The sequence below is a fragment of the Indicator indicator genome, chromosome 7 (genome assembly GCF_027791375.1).
Source record: "Indicator indicator isolate 239-I01 chromosome 7, UM_Iind_1.1, whole genome shotgun sequence".
Lineage (NCBI taxonomy): Eukaryota > Metazoa > Chordata > Aves > Piciformes > Indicatoridae > Indicator > Indicator indicator.
This window is the reverse complement of record NC_072016.1, coordinates 5,310,422-5,331,946: the sequence shown is the minus strand read 5'-3', so window position 1 is coordinate 5,331,946 and position 21,525 is coordinate 5,310,422. Positions and strand designations below refer to the sequence as shown.

The following is a 21,525-nucleotide window of genomic DNA, read 5'->3' as shown; positions in this document are numbered from 1 at the left end:
TGGAAAGCCTAAACACATCATTGGTGCACATTTAGGAGATGTATGCCTGCTCAGAAGATGTTAAACCTGACAAGGTACACTCAGGTGGGATGTCTTAGCAGAATATGATTCCATTACAAGCAAAACAGCAAAGGACAATTTTTGAAGTGTGCATTTTGGTTTGTAGAACATACATCCTTTGTTTAAACCCCCCTGTTTTTTAAGTGTCTTGGGATTTTAAAGCTAGAGGAAAATGAAAGACAAATTGTGAACAATAATTAAAGCTTGTATCAATCTAGGGTGTGATTTGCAAAGTTATGTTGCAGATGAATTGAGATGCATACAAAGGAAACAGCATTTAAAATGTCTTTGCATTCACTAAATCTGAATGCAAGAGGTTAGGGATATATACTGTGAATCAAAAGATTCTGCATTATCCTTTTTTAATGTTCCATTTCAGGAAGAACATGCAAGCATAGGTTATGTACTTGAGTGTTCTGATTTTTTTTCCCCCCCAATAAATGTAGGACTTGGACAGAGCACAAAAAAACCCCCATTTATTTATTTATTTCCCTGCTAGAAAGACATTGTATTTTCTCTTATTTGCTAATAAAAGAGAGGGAGTAATAATTCTTCTGTGTCAGATCTCCCCTGATGCTGTATTTATTGCTGTCTTGAAACACGTTCAATCTGCCCATGTTTTGGTATGATATGATGTTGAAAACGTAATTGAAACTAAAATAACAAAATCACAAATGGCAATGATTTCTCTTGTTATTTATTTTGCTGCTTTGCCTCCTTCCCCCTTCCACGATTCCTATTAAAATCCTGCACAGGAGGCCTTCAATCTAATAGTGTCTGATAGAGTATTGATATGTCTGATATTACCTGACTGACTTGAGGCATAGATGAGAAATAGCTCATTTTAGTGTTTGGAAGATAGATTTTTCTTACATTTCAAGGCTTCAAAAGTCTACAAGGTGACATCCTGCTGAGCATATCTTCATTTAAATGAAGTATGTCCTGAGCCAATGTGGTGATATACATTTGAGATACCTCACATACACTTTATGCAACTGTAGACAAATGGATGTGCTTTTTAAGTGTATCTTGGCATAAACAATCATGTAGTTATCAGAAGCTCTAATGAAATGATACCAGAAATTGTGTTTTCAGTGCCATTTAGAGGAAAAAACCAAAACCAACAAAAAAACAACAAGCAGTAAACAAAACCCAACAGCAATAAACAAAAACCCAATGCCTCAATTTTTAAATTCCTATCTGTTGATGCAGTTACTCTTAGTTTTTGTAGGGAAGCCTAAATGTCTTATGAGGTATGACAGTGGCTCTCTGAAACATCTTGATTTTCTTTTGCCTGCTTTTCTCCCCCCAAACTGCAATCACAATGATTTAAGGAGTATGATTGAATTTTAGATGGCTTGATTTTGTAACAGGTGGTGGTATGGAGTTCACAAATACACAGAGCAACTGTGAGGTGAACACTGCACCTTTCATCTGTCTGATCTATGGTGGAGTTTGACATGTGTGGTTAATATAAAACGCTTCACAATCTTTCACTTACATGAAACAAAAGCTTTCAGGATTAGAGAATGTGTCAGAGCAACACATGGAAATAAGAATATGGATCTGTTTTCATCTCTGCTTTATCTGATATACTATAGAGGAAAGAAAAACAACTTTGGTAACTGTTGTGTATTTTCCAAACTGTTAAAGTAGTGTCAGTAAATATTACAGTCTGGAAGAACTTAAGAATTTTTTTTTATTGTTCATAGAAGCAATTTTGGAATTTGCAGATTGTTTTCTAATATGCAAAGTCCTTGTTCTGACACAAATATAGGACAATTTCTTCAACATGCTTAGAGCAGTACAAAACATTGATGCTTTGGAAGGATTCAGAGGGAGGAGACTGCCACTGTCTCCCAGTCCTGTCCAGACCTTATTGTTTATCAATAATTTGTCTTAATTGGAAGTCAGTAGATGTTTTTGTTTTTTTTTGTTTGGTTTTTTTTTTTTTTTTTTAAAGGGCAAGTAGAAAGCTCATTTGGTACTAAAGAAAGGGACAAAACAAAGACCTCAGTAATGTGATGTCAAAACACTGTTGAATTTGCAGATGTATTCTAAAGCCATGGCAAACAATCTAACGACTAATTTCTACTTTTCATTAAAAAAATAAATTAAATTCTTTAAGAGAATGCCAAAATAAACACAACAGATAGACTGAAAATTCCCCTAGTAATACAAAATGATACCTGATATGTTTTCTTATATGCTGTTTTATTGACCTAGTAAGCAAAATACTATGAAAGGGAAGATTTGAGTTTTTCTGCAAAGTAGATTCAACAGCAGTATGAGGTTAATTAATTGTTCCTGCTAATATTCAAATGTATATTCATTTAAAAGTGCAATTAGTTCTCTTGGGAGTTTGCTCACAACTGTGGAACTTTACTAAAAATAATAATTTTCTTGTTAGCATGCAATAAATTCTGAGAAAATTTAGTTTTGCTGTCATAAGCATAAACCCAGATGAGAACATTTCTCAAAAGTGCCTTTCATTCTATAAACTGTTTGCAGCTTTTCCTTTTAATTCACTGCTCTCAAGGCTAAGCCTCCTTTATAAAATGAGTGTCAGATGCAGTTAATTAGTGAGCTTATTTCTTGTTGGCTCAAAGTATTCTCAGAGGGATGTATGTTTTTGTGGGTTTATTGTATGTTTGGTTGTAGTGAAGCTGACATCTACTTTTTTTTTTTCCCTGGGTTATTGTCTTTGCTACATCTTCTATAAGTCTCACTTTACTATTGTGGTTTGGGAAGTCTAATAGATTATTTAAGCACTTTGCCTCAATATTAGAGTTGTTACATTAACTGTCCATTAGTTTACCTCTACTTTAAGTGCCTTCATACTTTCAGCAAGTGGGGAGCTCAGCTCTCTTTGGATGCCTGAGAGGAGAACCTGACTTTCCAAGAAAATTGTCCCCTGTATTGAAGAAAACTGAAGGGTATATCCTGGATACTGAAATTTGAAAAGGCAGGGAGAAATAAGTGTTCTTATGACTGAATATTGATGGTCCTTGAGGTCTTTTCCAACCTTATTGATTCTGTGTGAATATATGACACCTACTACTTACTACATCAAAATTTCATCATGTGTGTCTAATAAATACTGAGACATTTAAAAACCATGGAGCTTACTTGCTTGTTTGTGTGCCATTCACTAGGTAAATACTTATGAAATGTGGAGGTACCAAGTGTAGCTAAGAATTGATGCATAGTTAGTAGGAAACAAGCAATGAGGTATTAAATAGAATGAGTAGGCTTTTTTGTCATATAACTTTTTTTAGCAAGCAGGTTTGGTTTTATTCATTATTTTGCAGAAAAGAGGCAAAATAGCTACGAGCCCTTCTCAAACCTGTGAATATTGGTGAAATGTGAGCACTAAGGGCCCACTATATTTTCAGTTTGTCTATTTGTTTCTAGGGCAACTATTTTCCTAGAAAACTTCCCAATGATTCTTGGGAAGTTCGTTCAAATTTGGTAATAACATACTGTGATGCATGTATTAGAAAATGAGTTGGAGAAGTGTTGTATACTTGAAGGACAATTCAAGATACAAAATGAAAGGAATTTAAATAAAGTTGGGGATAAATTTCTGAAAGCTATATATAATTCCTCAGCAATTTGCTTAATTAAGAAACAGGCAAATTTTCAGTCACAGTAATTGGATATTCAGGAAAGGTAGACTTGCTCACTTCACTCATCTGCAAATTATTCAGCCCTCATTAAGTTATTGCTGAGGCAGCAGTAATGCCTGAAAAGTGTCATGAATAAATGATCACATTCACTGTAGAGCTCAAAGCAACCTAGTCTCACTTAAATTTTGAGTAAACAGTGGATTTAACATGAAGTATCAACTCTCTTGTTAAGGTGACACAACTTTCCTTCCTATCACAGCTCCATAATTACTACTTAAATTTAAAACTAAGAGGTTTAGAATAAGAGAAGAGCATATTTTTAGATTGCTTTTTTGAAGTTTTGAAATTTTTTACTGATCAGTGTTTAGTAGATTCCTATAATGGATAAAAACTTGCCTTATGTTCAATTAAATAGGATTGTGTATCACAGGATATTAGAGGTTGGAAGGGACCTCTAGAGATCATGGAATCCAAATCTCCCTGCCAAAGCAGGATCACTGAGGGTACTCTGCACAGGAATGCATCCAGGTGGGTTTTGAAAGTCTCCAGAGAAGGAGACTCCACAACCCTCCTGGGCAGCCTGTTCCAGGGCTCTGTCACCTTCAGTGTAAAGAAGTTTCTCTTCATGTTGAAGTGAAATCTTCTGTGTTCAAGCTTGTACCTATTGTTTCTTGTCTTATTAGTGTGCACCACTGAAAAGAGCCTGGCCCCCTCCACTTGACACCCACCCCTCACGTGTTTATAGACACTGATCAGATCATCTCTCAGTCTTCTCAAGACTAAACAGCCCCAGGGCTCTCAGTCTCTCTTCATAGGGGAGCTGCTCAAGTTTCTTAATCATCCTCATGGTTCTCTGTTGGATTCTCTCCAGCAGGTCCTTGTCTCTCTCTTGAACTGTGTGCCCAAAACTGAACACAGTATTCAGGTGTGGTCTCAGCAGGCAGAGTAGAGGGGGAGAAGAACCTTCCCAGACCATGTGCTGTTGGTATGCGTCGCTGTTTTACTCTGTCAGATGGAAATAAAACCCTGTCCAGCAATTTGTCTCAGAATTTAATAATTTCTGAATCTTTTCTAACTTAATATGAAGGTTGATTTCTCACTTAAAAGGGTTTTTGGCACCTTGTTGTCGTTGTTATAAAAGATTGTTCTATAAAAGCAGATAAGCCGTGGCCAGCTGCATTTCAAGCAAAAGTATATGGCTTCTAAAATAGAATTCTAAAAACTGGCCCAGAAAGAAATAGATGAGAGGAGAAACATATTCTGGAGAATGGTTCTAAATTATAAATAGTGTGGTGTGATAAAGCTATGGAATAGTTCTCAAGATATGTTTGATTCTATTCTCCATTGCAACATTAGTAGGGCCCAATACAAGCTTTCCCAAGATGGATTTGGCCACCTGCTGTGTGGTGCGTTGCTTTGGCTCACTGTAAAAGTTTGCTGGATGATCCCTGGGTATTTTCCTCCCCTTTTATTTTGTTTGTTTGCTAGTTGGTTTGGGGATTTTTTTTTTCTGATAACTTACCCAGAATGCTATTGACTAAGCTTGATTATTGTTGATGTTGTTTTAAAATTTATTGTCTGCAATATAATGCAGATTTTATACATAGGCTTTGGAGCCTGATTTTGAGAAGGATATGTAATTTTTCAGAATCTAGAGAGTGATAGTATTCCAGAAAAAAAGAGGTCTCAATTTGAACAGCCAGAATATGAGCAGTGATATTCTATAACCTTATTTTAACAAATTCTGATGCATACATGTTGAACAAAAATAGGAAAATAGTAGGTTGGCATTCATATTTGCTCTACAAGCCAGTTTCCCCTCCCTCTCCTTAAGGTGAAGTTCTATCAACTACATTGTGTCACATAAAACTCTGTAATGTAATTGAAATAATTCCTAAGTCCTATCTTTGCTTCAAGCAAAAGATTATCAGCTTTGCTGAAACTAAACAAATTTCTCTAGGAGGCAAGAGCTAGAATGGATCCTTCTGAAATTAAACAGGGGAAGTTTCCAGATAAGAGTGGAGCTGTGCATTTGACATTTTAGTAATGGTAGGAACCACGTTGTTTCGGAGTTCTCATTCACTTCTGTCCCCAGTGGACTGGCAGCTACATCAAGGGTGGACTGCTGTACAGCACTCAGGAAAATTGTGACATACATCAGATACTGTAATAGTGAGCTTGAAGAACTGAGATAGACACAGTTAAATCACTTAGAAAAAGTTTCAGTGCATTTCCACTTGTTGTCTGGCTTTCCAGTTAACAGGCTAAGCAGCAGGACAGCTCTGTTGTGTTGAGACAAAGGCGTCTTGAATGACTTCCTGAGCAAGGTGATGTCATTTTTTTACTGACAAGGTCTTGCATGTGTACATGTTCACATCTGTACTCATTCACATGGATGTTGGAACTTTGCTTCTTTACCCAAACAGAGAAGGAACTGATTCTGGCTGAGTCGCAGGTTGCTTTTCAACTCTGAGCAACTTACTAAGTACCAAATACAGTGAGGACAAGATAGGTTTCTGAGTTGTGGTTTTGGGACAGCTTGAAAGCATACGTTCATCAAGGTTTGAGGAAAAAGAACAGATCTGCAGAACAGTCTGAGAAGTAACTTTTCTTGAGCAAAGATCATCTGACCTTCCAATAAAGAAGCTGTATTCTTGGGAAGAAAAACATCAGACATTTTTAGGGCTGATTTCATGTCAGCAAGTGTTTTTCTGAAGGGTTTGTTTGTAGTGTGTTTTTCACCCACCTGGTTTGATAATATTTTTCAAGAGGCCTGGAAACTAGAATCATTAGTGACTTCTGCGTACAGGGAACAGGCAGTCTGGTTCCCTTGATGTCTGATCCTCTTCAGAAGCATCTCTGGCAAGATATTAAAGTTAAAGGAATCACTTTCCTATATTCATTTTGCATTAAATGAAACCACCATAGAGTTCAAGTGAAGGATGTTCAACTCTCATTATTTCATAGGCCTGAAGAAGAAACTGGTTTGGCATTCTCATTCAGCACCTTTTGAAGTCCCTCCACTTCTTCAAGTACTTTGAGCTATTATGACTGAATCTTTCGTCAGTTTGAGACATAATGGCTAGATTTATGATTTTATTGTGAAGGAATTAGTTTGATAGTTACAGCATACTGATGACTGCAGGTGTTACATGTGGAACCTCCTGAATTCTCTCTTCACTGTTTTTTCCTGCTGGTTTTTGTGCAGTGCAGCAAGGTTGTTTTTGCTGCTAAGCTTTGGTCATAGCATGAACATCATGAAATTAGTGCCACATAATTGATTTAAGCATTTCCTTGGAATGTTTTTGGTGGCCTACTTCTCAGCTATTTACCATATTTTAATCAGACATTGCAAAATGTTTTGGATAGTCTGTTTTTTGCTTCCTAACAATATGCCCAGAGGAGCATCAGTGAGCCTGCAAGGTGATAGCTGTGATGGTGCATATTTGATAGCATGCTAATCAGTGTTCAGGGCTGTATTTTGATGTCTTACACTAGCAAAGAGCCAAAGATGGCACATATGGAATTTGAGATATCTGACATGATGACTATAAGTTGTCCAGATATTACAGCTATAAAGAATGATGATGTGTTGCTTTTGCAAGAAGGCCTTCACTTCTGGGGTGCTGGTTTCGCCTCCCAAGGGTGCTCTGGCTTTTCCTCCCTGGGACTTTGTCATTGTTAAAATGGTTCTGAGACGCTCTCCTACTCAAACAGAAGAATTTCTCTCCAAGCACCTCTGCTGTACCATCAGTTTACATTATTGGCCTGACATGCCTTTCACCATAGGTGGAATAGGATCTGTGTTTTCTGTATACTGATGCCAAATTATTTGGCAGTGCAATAGAAACAGTCAGTAATATGTTGAAGTTTCTCTTGACCAAAATTCTTCAGCCCCAAAGCAGGCATTTAGGAAAAAATTTGTCATGGAAATAGTGGTTAGATGTTGGAATGTGCTGCCCAGGCAGGTGGTTGAGTCACCAACCCGGGATGTGTTTAAAGGTCATTTGGGTGTGGTGCTTGGGGATATGGTTTAGGGGTGAACCTTGCAGAGTAGGGTTATGGGTTGGACTTGGTGATCCTGAGGGTCTTTTCCAACCTGAATGTTTCTGTGATTTAGGATTGTTTTAGGTCTGTGTTTGTCAGCAACTTATCCTGCCTAAGCCCCTGACCTTCTTTATATATGCCTGATATGCTTGCTTAGCATTCTAGAGAGAGATGTCTAGAGGCATGCATAAATCTCTAACTTTTCCTGATGCCTATGGATCCCATACATATACACCAATATAAGCAACTCTATCACAAGTGAGACATCAACAGATGTATTATCTACCACATTCTAGATGCCCAACTTCTGCTTTTACTGCTTGCATCATGTTCTTTCTTATATCCAGAATGTGGGAACTCCCACAAATACCTGGAGAGCTGATCACAGCAGAGTGAGACGCAAGAGTGGGTGGTGGCATTTTTGGTGGTTGTTCTTTTTCCTGTTCTGGAGTACCACAGTATCACAGTACATTAGAGTTTGGAAGGGACCTCAAGAGATCATTGGGTCCAACTCCCCCCCCAAGCAGGATCACTTAGGATGGTCCACACAGGAATGCATCCAGGTGGGTTTGGAAAGTCTTCCGAGGAGATGATTCCACAACCTCTCTGGGCAGCCTGTAAAGTCTCCTAGAGTGCACCACTGCTCATGGAATAGGATGTTTTTTAGTAATTTTCTGTCTTATTAAAGTTTGTTCTTGCATCTGTAAGTCTGTTAGTTGCTGTAGCGATTTTTATTTGATCATTCTCCCAACTGATAGGACAGATAAAGAAGAGCACATAGGGAGTATGTTTTGTGGAGGTCAGAAGTACTGATTATCTACCTACTGTTTTTTAAGAAAAAGTAATGACCATTGCTATTCTTGAAGCAGAATTAGCAACCCTTCATATTGCAGTTTGACCTGACAAGGCAGGGTAAAAAGAAATGCTCTGAAAGATTTTTTTTTCCAGCCATGGAATAAACCTGAGTGGCTGAAGAAAGATATGAGATCAAAGATGAAAGAGCTTACTGAGACATGATGACTGTGACTCTCAATTTACTGGTGAAATAGCACATAGATCCTGAACTGTGACAGGTCCCCTTTAGGTATATTATGGTGTATTACATGCCTTGACCTGTAAATTAAATCAGTTGAGAACCTGATTCACAATCAGATCAACATCTCTACTTTGGAGCTGACAACTTCTGTCCTTTGCCTGCTGCAGATGGCTGTGTTATTTGGCACCATGGTATTCACCTACCATCCCACACCCATCACAGCCTGTAGTCTCTCTGTCTTTGTTCCTTATTTTTAAACTGTGGCTCATGAAAACTGCCTGCACAGAGATTAACTGAGGAAATGAGATTGGGTTTGGTACCTTGAGATTTTTCCAGTGATGGAAGCAAGAAATGTATGTAGATTTATCCCAGAACAAAGGACTTTATTCCTTAAAAATCTGCTTTTTCTCTTGGGAATTGTATAAAGATGAAATTATAAAAATTAGTAGAATTTGTGATATAATTTTACTGATATATCCTAAATATTTTTACAGCATTAGTGCTTTTTGTATTTTCTAGTCTTGATTCTTTTTTTAAATATATATAGCGGATAAATCAATAATAAAAGACCATTCAATGTGTAATAAATGGCATTAGGGTTATGGATGTGCCACTTTCACCTCTGTCTCTGAATTGCCTAAAGATTTTGATTGGTATCAGCAGTACAGACTTGAGAGGATGGGATATTTATCCTGGTTTTTCATTAATTTTGATTACTGTAAACTGCTGTGAATTAAGTGCATTTTATTGTCCACACTGGCCTACCAGGTAGAAATCAGTATAGTAGCCACTGGGAAAAAACCCCAAACAACTACTTAATTATGACTGTTTGACCTGGTTTCTGACTCTGTGTCAAATAACAGTAATCAGAATTGACTTTAATCAGAAGAAACAGATTTGTAGTAGAACAGAAACGTAAATGGCTTCAAACTAGAAATGGGCAGATTTAGATGGGGTATCAGGAAGAAGTTCTTCACTATGAGGGTGGTGCAACTGGAACAGGGAGGTGGTTGGGGCTCCTTTCCCTGGGTATATTCAAGGTGAGGCTCAACGAGGCCCTGGGCAGCTTGGTCTAGTTGGGGATGTCCCTGCTGACTGTGGGGAGGTCAGATTAGGTGACCTTTGGAGGTCCCTTCTGGACTGGACCGTTCTATGATTCTATAGTGGGTAGGGGTTTTGTCTTTTTTATCTTTGTTGTGGTTTTTTTTTGGTGGGTTTTTTGTTTGTTTGTTTTTTTGGTGGTGGAGCAGGGTTCAGCAAGGTAGACCAATTAAGATAAAAACCTCTATGGACAATGACCGATGAGGTGAGAGAGTGAGAAAATATGGCCAGTTCTCTCAAAACATGAGCTGCTATTTGAAATGTTGTAACAAAAGAACATCCCAAGCAAACCAAGCATTTTAACTAATTATCTCACATTTTTTCCCCCTCTTCCCCCCTTTTTTCATTCTGATTCATAGAAAATTTCCCCTTGGGTAGGTTTACGGAAGATCAACATCTCCTACTGGGGATGGGATGACATGTCCCCTTTTACAAACACAACCCTGCAGTGGCTGCCTGGAGAACCAAATGATTCTGGCTTCTGTGCCTACCTAGAAAGAGCAGAGGTGGCAGGTCTGAAAGCAAATCCATGCACTGCAATGGCAGATGGTCTTGTGTGTGAAAAACCTGTTGGTAAGCAATCTCTTCGACTCAAGTTACTGTTACTGTCATGATTAGTAAGCTGTCTGGGTTTTTCATGTGGCTAAGAGGGATTTTTTTGATAATTTGGATTAAATATTTTTTTTTAAATTACTTTTTTTATTAAAAAAAAGGAGTTTTAATCTATACAAATAATATTCCTAAAGCAGCAAATATTTATTTGAGAATTAATTTATGTGGCTAAGTTTGCATTACACCAGAAGCCTTTTATAAGTTGCTTCTAAATTAGTAGTAGTCAGAGACAACAGTGCTTGTGTAGCTATTTGTTATAGAAGTTTGAGATGTGTTTTATGTCATGTATGTGCAAATAACTAAGCTTATGTTACTAGGCAATGACTATTAAATCTGCTATATGAATAAATTGATAAATTTGCTGTAAAATTGTTTAAATGGACTCTTAGAGCTACAGTAAAACTCATGCTGAGTGTCACTTAATTTTTTATATTAATATATTTCTATACTGCAGCATAAGTTTGGATGAAATGATTTCTAGCTAATTAGGAAGCAACCACATTCACTTTGACAAGGATTTTTTTTTTTTTTTAATGGAATGTGTGATTAAAGGAAAAGGAGATTGAACTTGTGTTCAAAATGATAAATATTTGGTTTTTGGTTTTGGTTTTTTTTTTTTTTTCAGTCAGTCCCAACCAGAATGCCAGACCCTGCAAAAAGCCATGTTCCCTGAGAACAACATGTGCCAACTGCACAAGTAATGGTATGGAATGCATGTGGTGCAGCAGTACAAAACGGTGTGTTGACTCCAATGCCTACATAATCTCCTTCCCATACGGACAGTGCCTAGAATGGCAAACAGCCACATGCTCCCGTGAGTATCATCATCAGTTTATTGTGCTTTAAGCTTTCCCAGAGTCCAAAAACCCAAATGGAACAGGTTTAGATTGCCTCCCCTCTCCCTTTTTTTTCCTGGTAGAAGAAAGTAAATTATGCAGGAGAAAAGAGAGGTAAAACTATGAAAGAAACAGTCTTGAAGTGGTTTGGAAGTGAAAAGGTAAGTTTTAAAAAATATAAGAAGCATTTGAGTGGAAGGAAGGTTACAAAGGTATAAGGAAAAAGGGGAAATAAAAATATATACAAAACCAGGCACAGCTGGCAAAGTATTCTCTGGCTGCAATGTGAATTCTCTTTAGATGCGATCCTTAGGAGTCTGGAGCAGCATGGAACAGACCCCACCACATGGTTACAGCAACAGCAGGAGCAGCATCTCAGGCAGGTGAGGGCAGGAGCAAGAGAGAGAGGGACAGGAAATGACTCCCCTTAAATAGGCTTGGTGGACAGTAAGAGGGAGTGGAATAGACTTTGACCCAGGGACCCCTCCCCCTGCGAGTGGGGACCAAATCTCTCTGCCCACCTGGGTCAGGTTTCTTTGTTCACCTGGGGGCTAGGTTCTTTTCAGCCCACCCCCTCCTGGGCTGGGTGTAACCTGCCACAGCATTTATCCTATTAAATAGGATGTGGATTTGGGGTTGTTTTCCACTCAAAAGGGCCTCTATATGGATAGGAATCAACACATTCACTAAAGATGAAAATAATTCCAGATTAATGACCTCATATAGTTACTAACTTGAGCAGTCAGTACTGTGTATGCATTTTCTAGATACAGATAGAATAACTGGCAGTTCTCTTATGATGAAACAGTCTCTTGAAAGAGTAAAAAGTCTGTTGTTTTCAGATAAAGAAAAAATGCCATGATTGTTTGCACAATTAGAGTATCAACCACAGGCCATGAGTTGGAAAAGAGTACTTTTAAAACTTAGATGTATACAACATCAAGGTAACAAAAAAAGGAGATGAGCTGAATTCAGATTTTTGAAGCTTCTGATTGATTTTGTCCAAGAAGTCCATTTTCTTACCATGTGAGATAAAAACTGCAATAGTGATAGTTTTAGTCTTTTGAGAGTATTGTAATACAGGTGCAAAACAAGTGGTCTTGGTCTTCCTTAGATTCTTCTGGCTTGCAAATGCTGATTATTAACCCTTGCAGATTGTTTATCCTCTCCATGGAAACCGAAGGAATTCTATTAGGCCACCAGGCAGGTAAAGAAGGTGCAGACCTTGGTGAGTTCAGCACCATGCAGTTCCAGTGTGTATTGGTGCCATAATTCATGTAGATGCTGGATCAAGCTTCCAGGTGCTTTAGATTCTTGTCTCATAGTTCATGTAGAATAATTCCTCAGTCACAACCGTACAGGAGACTGGTTCTTTGTATTTTTAATGTCCTTCGAGTTTTAATGAAAATATTTCCTACCTGTAAAGGACTTCAGTCCAGTGGGATCCAAACTGAACTTCTGTTGAACTCTCATTACAGCTCTTAATCTGTGAGAGTGTTTTTTCTGGTTACTTCTACCTTCCTTTCTCTCTCCATTAGGATCTTTTGATGTCAGCACCTCTGGAACATTTTAGGTGTGGATGTGTTGTGACATGATTGATGATGTTGACTGCAAGAAGCAGGGGTATAATAAGATCATGGTTCCAGTTGGTAGATTATGGATGGATACAAATATAAAAACTACAGAAGGTGGCTACTTGCTTTCACCTGAGACTGGGGAAAATATTGAGCAAAGAAAGGTCCTGTTGGGCCTGTAATAGGAACCATCATAATCTTAGGAGGGAAGAAAAGAAAAGCTTTATGTACTAGACCACTGCATGTACCTGAATTAAAGAAAAATAAGTGATAAGAAAATTGGCCAGGAGCCTGTATCCCTCTTAATTGAGATTTCTTCTTCATCCTTAATAATCACAGCAGATAATGAACCAGTGCAATGCTGACATGTTCTGGTAAAGTTTTAGACTTGGCTAGTGAATTTCATATATTAATCCAGGTTCTAGTGTCCAGGTTTAGACAAGAAGTAGGGTTTGTGTGTTCCTTGGGGCTTTATGTCCTCTAAACCCAGCTGTCAGCCCATATTTGGTCCTAATAAAGGAAAAATAGGAACACTTAATCTCTTGTTCTGTGTATTTGTAGTAGTAATTAATTATGTAAAGGTTTCTCACTTGCAACAGTTCTGAACTTTTTTTACAGTCCTATACGGAATCAAATTTGCAGCTTATAAAATATTGGTAATGAGTTGTGGCAAAAGATGGGTGGATGGAAATTTGGAGATAAAAGTGATAGAACACCACATGAATGATGCTTAGCTTTTAAAGATAGCATATGTCAAAGCTTTGAAACATAGTGGATATCATGTCAGCCCAAATTCTGAATTCTGTTCTAGTTTGTGTAGTACTTGCACATCATCATGAAGATTCAATTTGTTTGGGGAACACATGAAATTGGTTTTAATTTAATTGTCATTTTTGTCAGGTCTGTAAAAGTTTGTATTAGCTGAGGCAAAGGGGTTTTGCTGTGAACTAGTTCATCATTATATAAATGATAAAATACATTTATGTATTTTCTATTCAACAAGATTCTGTGTCTATAAACAGGATTTTTAGAGTTTTAGAGTCTTAATTATTTTACATTTAAACAAGAAAATGAATATTCAAATGAAACATGGTTTAGATGTTATTGTAGTCTAAATGACCTGAAAATTTTTTTATTTAGATATATCATTATTGCTGCTGAGGTAGTGAAGTAGATTCCCTTATCAAGGGGTAGTGTTTCTATTTACTTGAAAAATGGAATGTAATAATACCTTAAAAATGAAATACTTTTTTTTTTTTCTTTTAAAGAAATACTTTATTCTGAGTTACTTCTTTCTGAGGTTTTGGATGTTTTCCTTTGAATTAAAAAAAAGCCCCAAACTTCACACAAGCATGTATGATTTATAAGAAAAAATAAACCAGCAGAGAATTTCACATTTATTTTCACAACTTGGAAATAAAATGAAAACCACTGTTTTATTGGTGACATTTTGTCATTTTAATACCTGCTTGCCAAAAAATTGCATTTCACTCATCTCCCCATCTTCCATCCATTATGACTTTTGATTGAGTAGCTGACAGTTGAACAATCTTGGACCACCTCTTGAATTTCAAAGAGTATTTCTGCTGGAATATCCCCTGCTTCCATAAACAATAACTTCTCTGTTAGGTCTCTTCTGTTTTTCAACAGAATGCCACTACAGAGAGTATCTAAGGATGTTCACTTTTGGTTCTGTTTTGTCTTCCAGGAAGATAGTGTAACTGATACTTCAGAACTGTTTTCTGAATTAATAGCAACATGAGACTAATTTGGATTATTTACAGTGAATCTCTGAAAAGGCAGGTCAGCCAGTAGAGAATGGTGGTCTTTATTTTTCTGCTTATCTTATAATGTACTAATCCCCCAAAATTTGCTTTATTCAGTTTCAGGTCTTTTGAGAGCATGTTTAAAACTGATTTTTCACATGATTGATGTTGATTTCCAGGAATAATGGAGAGTGGGTTGTGGGCTCCCTCCCCAGCCTTTGCCATATTTGGAAGTTTGAAACATTTCTTCCTACATGGATTCTTCCAAGCCTAATGATACAAAAGCATGTGCTAGCTTTCTGCACTGTTGAAGCCATTTGAGATCACATCCAAATTTTAACTGCCTTAACTGTTTTCTTGATACCAACATCTCTCTTTAGGCTACTGGAGTTTGTTTATTTGTTTGTTTGTTTTTGTTTGTTTGTTTTTTTTCTCTCTGACAATTTCTACTACTTTCAAACAGTTTTAATAGTTGCTGAAATCAGAGTATCTAGCTTTATTTTGCTGCCAGTTTATTTCATTAAAAATGGGATTGTTCTGCTTAGTGTACCCTTTATAGCATAGATTCAAGTATTGCCTTTATACAGTAGAGTGATTCAGGTAGCTGTGAATATTAGTTGGATGTAATGTCCTGGCTGCCAAACTGAGAGGTTACAGTTGTGTAGAAGCCATTTGAGAGTCCACCAGAAAAAAAAAAAAAAACAACAAACCACAAACCTTTCAAATGCTTTCTTTTAAAAAATGAATTTTTGGTTTGAATTTGAGTTACTACAATTTTTTTATTATTATTATTATTATCATCACTCTTCTTTGGAATATTGACCTTGTCTTGAATTCTGAAGTTTTCCTATTGGGAGACTGTATATGTCAGTAAAATTACTAGCATATGCATTCCATACTATGTATTAATAATAAGCACAGAATATCTATTTTGTCAGGGGATTTAATGAAGATATGTAATATTATTCTGCTACACTCTCTTTATTTGAAATCTTTTTTGTTGCACTTTCATGTAACAAGCACCTGCTGTGTATTTTGTGACCTTTGAAGAAGTGCAAATTTTACAGAAAATGGAAATATTCTTGCCAATATGTTACTGACATTTCTTTAATATACACAAAGAAATGGGAATGCAAAGTAATTTCTTCATCAACTGTTGTAAAATCCTAACATTTTATTTAAAACAACAACAAAAAAAAATCAAAACCCAGGCCAAACCCACAGAATAAAATAATTCTTGCATTATTAATGTTGTGTTTCATGTAATAAAGCTCAAAACTGCTCTGGACTGAGGACTTGTGGACAGTGTTTGGAGCAACCTGGGTGTGGATGGTGCAATGATCCCAGTAACACTGGAAAAGGGCAATGTTTGGAAGGATCATCAAGAGGCCCAATGAAGCCTGTGGGCATGCACTCCAATGAAATGGTACTCGAAGCTAATCTTTGCCCAAAAGAGAAAAATTATGAGTGGTCTTTTATCCAATGTCCAGGTAAGATTTACTTCTCTTCTTGTATATGAATTAGGAGATGATTCTCTGTTTAAGCATGCCAGATTAGCATCTTTATTTTGAAAAATGCAAATAACACTGCCATTTATTTGCAAATAGGTTTTCGCCCAGCACATCCTTCTACTTTTTAAAAGTCACCTGTATCAATTTGCTCCAACTCTTGCTTTCTTCTGGCTTTTCTATCCACCAAAGAGCAGTGTGGCTGGGGAGAAAGCATTGGCAACTGCTGATGGCCAGGGGCAGGAACTTCCTGTGTCCTTGCTGCTCAAATAGAAGTCCATCTGGTTGTGAGAATGGGGGTGGCTACCAAATGCCTAAGCTGTGCCTCCAGTTTACCTTTTAGACATTGTGAGCAATAGAATGTATGCTTTTGTAATCTTTAAGAGAATTTCTGAAGTCCAAGCCATATCAATCTGAGTATAGTACTTTAATTTTGATTGCTGGAAATCTAAGCAAGGCATCAGGTGTTTTAAGGTTGTGGAAGCCTGAACTGGTACAGCCATACGGAAATACTCAAGAAAGGTGTGTCCAGCAGGTCTAGGGAAGTAGTTCTACCCCTCTGCTCTGCCCTGCTGAGACCATACCTGGAATACTGTGTCCAGATTTGGGCTCCCCAGTTCAAGAGAGACAGAGACCTGCTGGAGAGAATCCAACAGAGAGCCATGAGGATGCTTAGGGGACTTGAGCATCTCCCCTATGAAGAGAGCCTGAGAGCCCTGGGGCTGTTTAGTGTGGAGAAGAGAAGACTGAGAGGGGATCTGATCAATGTCTATCAATAGCTGAGGGGTGGGTGTCAAGTGGAGGGGGCCAGGCTCTTTTGGGTGGTTCACAGTGATAAGACAAGGAACAATGGGTTCAAACTAGAACATAGAAGATTTCAGCTCAACATGAGGAGAAACTTCTTTCCAGTGAGGGTGACAGAGCCCTGGAACAGGCTGCCCAGGGGGTTGTGGAGTCTCCTTCTCTGGAGACTTTCAAACCCACCTGGATGTATTCCTGTGCAGAGTACCCTAAGTGATGCTGCTCTGGCAGGGGGGCTGGACCTGATGATCTCTGGAGGTCCCTTCCAACCTCTGATATACTGTGAGACTGTGAAATCCTGAAAGCAGTGTGTGAAAGCAGTGGTGCAGTCAAATCAAAAGCACATTGGGGAGTATGAAAGACCACCAGTGATAATTGACAATAAATAGTATATTTTAAAAGCTTGATTTTTTTTTTTAAAGTGGTGTAATTGTGCCTAATTTTTTTTTCCAGCAAGTGTTCCTACTGCTGATAAATTTAGAAGCTGGGGCTTCTCTAGGATCAGAAAGTTTAGGGGTACATGCAGCTATGTGGTTTGTTGTTTCTTCCCCTCTCCTGGGTACTTTGTTCATTGACGTCTTTTTCTCTCTGTATATATGTGTATCTATATGTGTGGGTTTATATATCTGTATTTATGTGGATTATATAAAAAGCAGAATCTCTGAAGAAAATTTTAGTTTGGTAACTTTCTTTTTAGATCTAGAGGTAGAAAGTAGATTTTTTTAATTTTTTTTTTTAATTTAAGTTTTAGAATATGGAAACTCAGTCAAACATTGTCAAATATTTTAAGTTAAAACCAAGAAAACTCAAACCATCTAATACTATTTCATGAATAAAGAAGCCTCTAGTAAATTTCTGGAAACAGTAGAATGGCCTCACATTGTATGGAAACTTCAGTTCTTTCTATGTTAAAATACACATTTATTGATAGTGAGTGCAATTAGACTTTCACTGCAATACATAGTGTCTACCACAGTGAGATTCTAGTATCTATATAATATATATATTATATAGATTATATGTATATTATATATATTATATATATATTCATATATATTATATGTAGCTATAGATATATATAATATAGAGATATATTTTTATGTTTTAATATATATTTTTAATATATATCTATAGATAGATAAATATATATATATTGCTTATCCAAAATGTTTTAAAAGATTTCATGATCTTATTTGTTTAATAATCATTCTTCTTGGATAAAATTCTGTACTCATTGTATGTTCAGAACAGGAATTCACTGAAGTTGCACTTTGCTTTAAAAACTGCCATTGTTCTCTGAGTTTAGGAAGCAAATCCTACAGAAGTCATAGAACTAAAATTCAATTCATGTGAAATTTCATTTTGATTGGTATAGGCTGTAGCTTTTGATCCTAGGCTGCTGGTTTCATTTTCTCAAGGTATCATCTGTAATGGATTATACTAACATGGTTTATTATTCTCAGGACAGCAGTCATCTGATGCTCTTGAAACAGAACAGAACTGATACTACGTCTGTATAAGCTTGCTGAACAGTCAGTAGTTTGGATGGAAATAAAAATAAATAGGTTGTAACATTTAGTTTGAAGATTATTCTGCCACGCTGGTGAACAGTTGGGCAAGTCATCCATGCTCATTCATTTATGCACTTAGTTTTCCTTGTAGTTTATATCCATGCTCTTTATAATGCTTCAGGGCAGTTGTGTTGGTGGTAAATATTTTGAACTCATTCTCCTTTTCTGTCTGTCCAAATCTTTAAACCTAGTGTTCAGCAGGTAGCATAAGAAAAATGTTTCTTTTTGTGACTGGTCATTTTTAAATCAGTAGTCTTCAAAGCAGCTGTCATAGTATTTCTCTTAATATGAGAACATTTTCATTTTTTTTCATCAGATTTGTGTTTAACTAAGCTATTATTATATGATAAAATGAAAACCATCATATATTTAAAAAAAAGGAAAAAAGAAAAATAGTGTTGGCATTTCTTCTCATGAAGAGAGCAGTTGAGGTAGAATACAAGCCCAAGCTTGTCTTTCAAGCCTGTATTTCTCCTCTGAAAAGCAGTGTGAGTTAATTCTAAAGAGTTTGTTTATAACTAGGTGAAGAATTCTCACCCTAGATCCAAATCATAATGCAGACATCCTTTTTATATATTTTCCTAGTTTAAAATATTTTCTTAAAATGATTATTGTCAACAATTGTCAGCATCAGCAGCCATTTAAACACAGAGGTCAAAAGTAAATTAGACTTTTAAAATTGCTTATCCCCAGGGGAGCCTCAGTGAAGATTCAGCTGAATCATATTTGTATGTATTAGAAAATGACTTTGTGCTTGGCAGTGACGTACGTTAGAATCACTTAAATACAAAAATTACTTAAAAAATTTAGCTCCTAGCTGTCATTTTAAATGTTCATTAGAGTGCCTCATTATTTGAATTATTATTTTAATTATTTAATACTGACAGCTTCAGTTTGATTGCTCTCATCTATATCATAGGAAGGTGTTGAACTGTGGAATTGTTTTGATTTGTCACTTTTCTCAATATATTTAATATATTGAGGAAAAAGTATTATATATTTTTAATATATATTTATGTATATTATATATATGTAGTTATATATATAACTATAAATATATAATGTAATCTGAAAGTGTTAGTTGTAGATTGTATTGGATTTTGTTGTTTTAGGGTAGGTTTTGTTTTTTGGGGTTTTTTTTTGAGCATGATTTGAAATCTCTTCCATTTTCTTAAGAGCTATAATGCATGACCAGCTAATATTATGACTTACAGAAAAAAAACTAAAATTCACAATAAAAGAAATCAATTAACATGGCTTTCATTATCCTTTAAATAACACCAAAAAGTAAGCAATGCAAAACTAAGCAATTAGGATGAGTAGATAATCTATTAATCAATACTTGCTAGTTAGAGACTATCAGAATGAAATATTTTCCCTACATTATGATAGTCTTAATTAGATGATCTTACTTTACTGTAATGGAACACTTATTTAATGTAGTCTCTGCTTTTACTTTTGTTTTATTGGGCTGCATTTGTTTCTTAACAATTGCTTTCAGTAATTTAATGTGTAAGACATATAAACAAACCCCCAAATGGAGCTGTGATTCATGCTGGGTTTGCTTAGTAAACTGTAAATGGCAAACTGCCTGGTGGAAGACACCACAAAGTTATCTGAAAATCAAACATTCTCAGGAAAAAAACCCCAAAACTTGTACTTTCTAAGGGTATTTAGACAAGTGAGAAAAGATAATTTGTAATTTCTGAAGATATTTAGACAAGACTCAACTAGTGGTACAGAAAGGTTTGATATTCATTTACAAGGCAGAGCCACAGGAGGAAGAAGAGATTTTAAACTTGTGTGGCTTAAGGGGCTATGAGTCAATTTATGAAATCACTAAATTATGAAACAGCTCTAAAAATTTTTAAATCCAGCAGTAAGAAGTGAAGACATGGTCACTGTGATATTTAGATTAAAAATCCAAATTAAAAAAAAAAAATCTTACAGAGACAGCTGTGTCCTCTGCTGAGTCTTACACACCCTTCACCAGGAAAGGATTGACAGGTTTGACACAGTCTGACATTTGGCATCTGCTGTAATTGACAGATTGCTAATCTGCTGAGTGCTATGAGCTCTGAGGTCCCACTCTATAGAGAGGTCATCCTTCAAAACCTCTTGGTCATTCAGCCAAGTCATGGCAGCAGGATCAATGATTTTGGCAGAAGTCATATTGTGATTTTGCTGAAATAGTGTTCAGTACTTTCTGATTTTCTTCAAAATGTGGAGCCCTGGAATGGAGCTATGGTGTAAGATTATTGGTTTGTAATATTTTATTTGACAAAAAGCAATTTTATGCTTTTAAGGTCAGGCATAAAAACATCGTCAATAGTAGTTAAATTTTGTTTTACTTTCACCTGAGTTGTAGTTAGGAGGGACTGGAGCTGTTTGATGTGGTCCTGATGTCCTTAAAACCCTTAGTATGCCATTAGGATCACAAATGTTCAGCATAAATCAGTGTTCAAGGTTGTTTGTCTGGTGGGTTTATTATTTTTTTAAATTTGTTTGGTTTGGGTTTTGTTGGATTGCTTTCTTCTTTTTTTTTTTTTTTGTAACTTTTCTCTCCTCAGTAGATAAAAGTTTGAGTGTGAATTGTCCGTCTTCCTTATTTCTCCATCACAGCAGTCTTTCAAGTGTTTCACAGTGGATTTCATGTAGGTATGAGGTTTTCATTTGGTCTCAGTTCGTGGCTTACTGCCTCTGAACAGGTTTCTTGAGTGACCATGATGGCATGGTTTGGGTTGGAAAGGACCTCCAAAGGTTATCTCGTCCAATGTCCCCTGCAGTAAGCACGGACATCCTCCACTAGATCAGGTTGCTAATATTAAACCTGTGAGGACTGGATTCAGTTGCTCACAATGGCAAAGGAGACTTTCTAACACACCTTGCACTCACATGTCACCACATAGCTTCTATGGTCTTTTGTGTGAATTCATGTCTTGTCACAATGCTATTTTAAAGAGGTAATGTGTCGAAGTACAAAT

At 36.6% G+C, this 21,525-nt stretch overlaps 1 protein-coding gene across 1 annotated transcript in view; it reads left to right on the top strand.

Annotated features, from left to right (window-relative positions):
* The window catches only part of ATRNL1 (attractin like 1), a 538,433-nt gene that overhangs the window by 112,816 nt on the left and 404,092 nt on the right, over positions 1-21,525 (top strand). Inside the window, exons 16-18 of the mRNA XM_054382173.1 lie at positions 10,233-10,446; positions 11,111-11,299; positions 15,933-16,151. Coding sequence (XP_054238148.1) covers positions 10,233-10,446; positions 11,111-11,299; positions 15,933-16,151 — 622 coding nt within the window. The remainder of the gene's footprint in view (positions 1-10,232; positions 10,447-11,110; positions 11,300-15,932; positions 16,152-21,525) is intronic.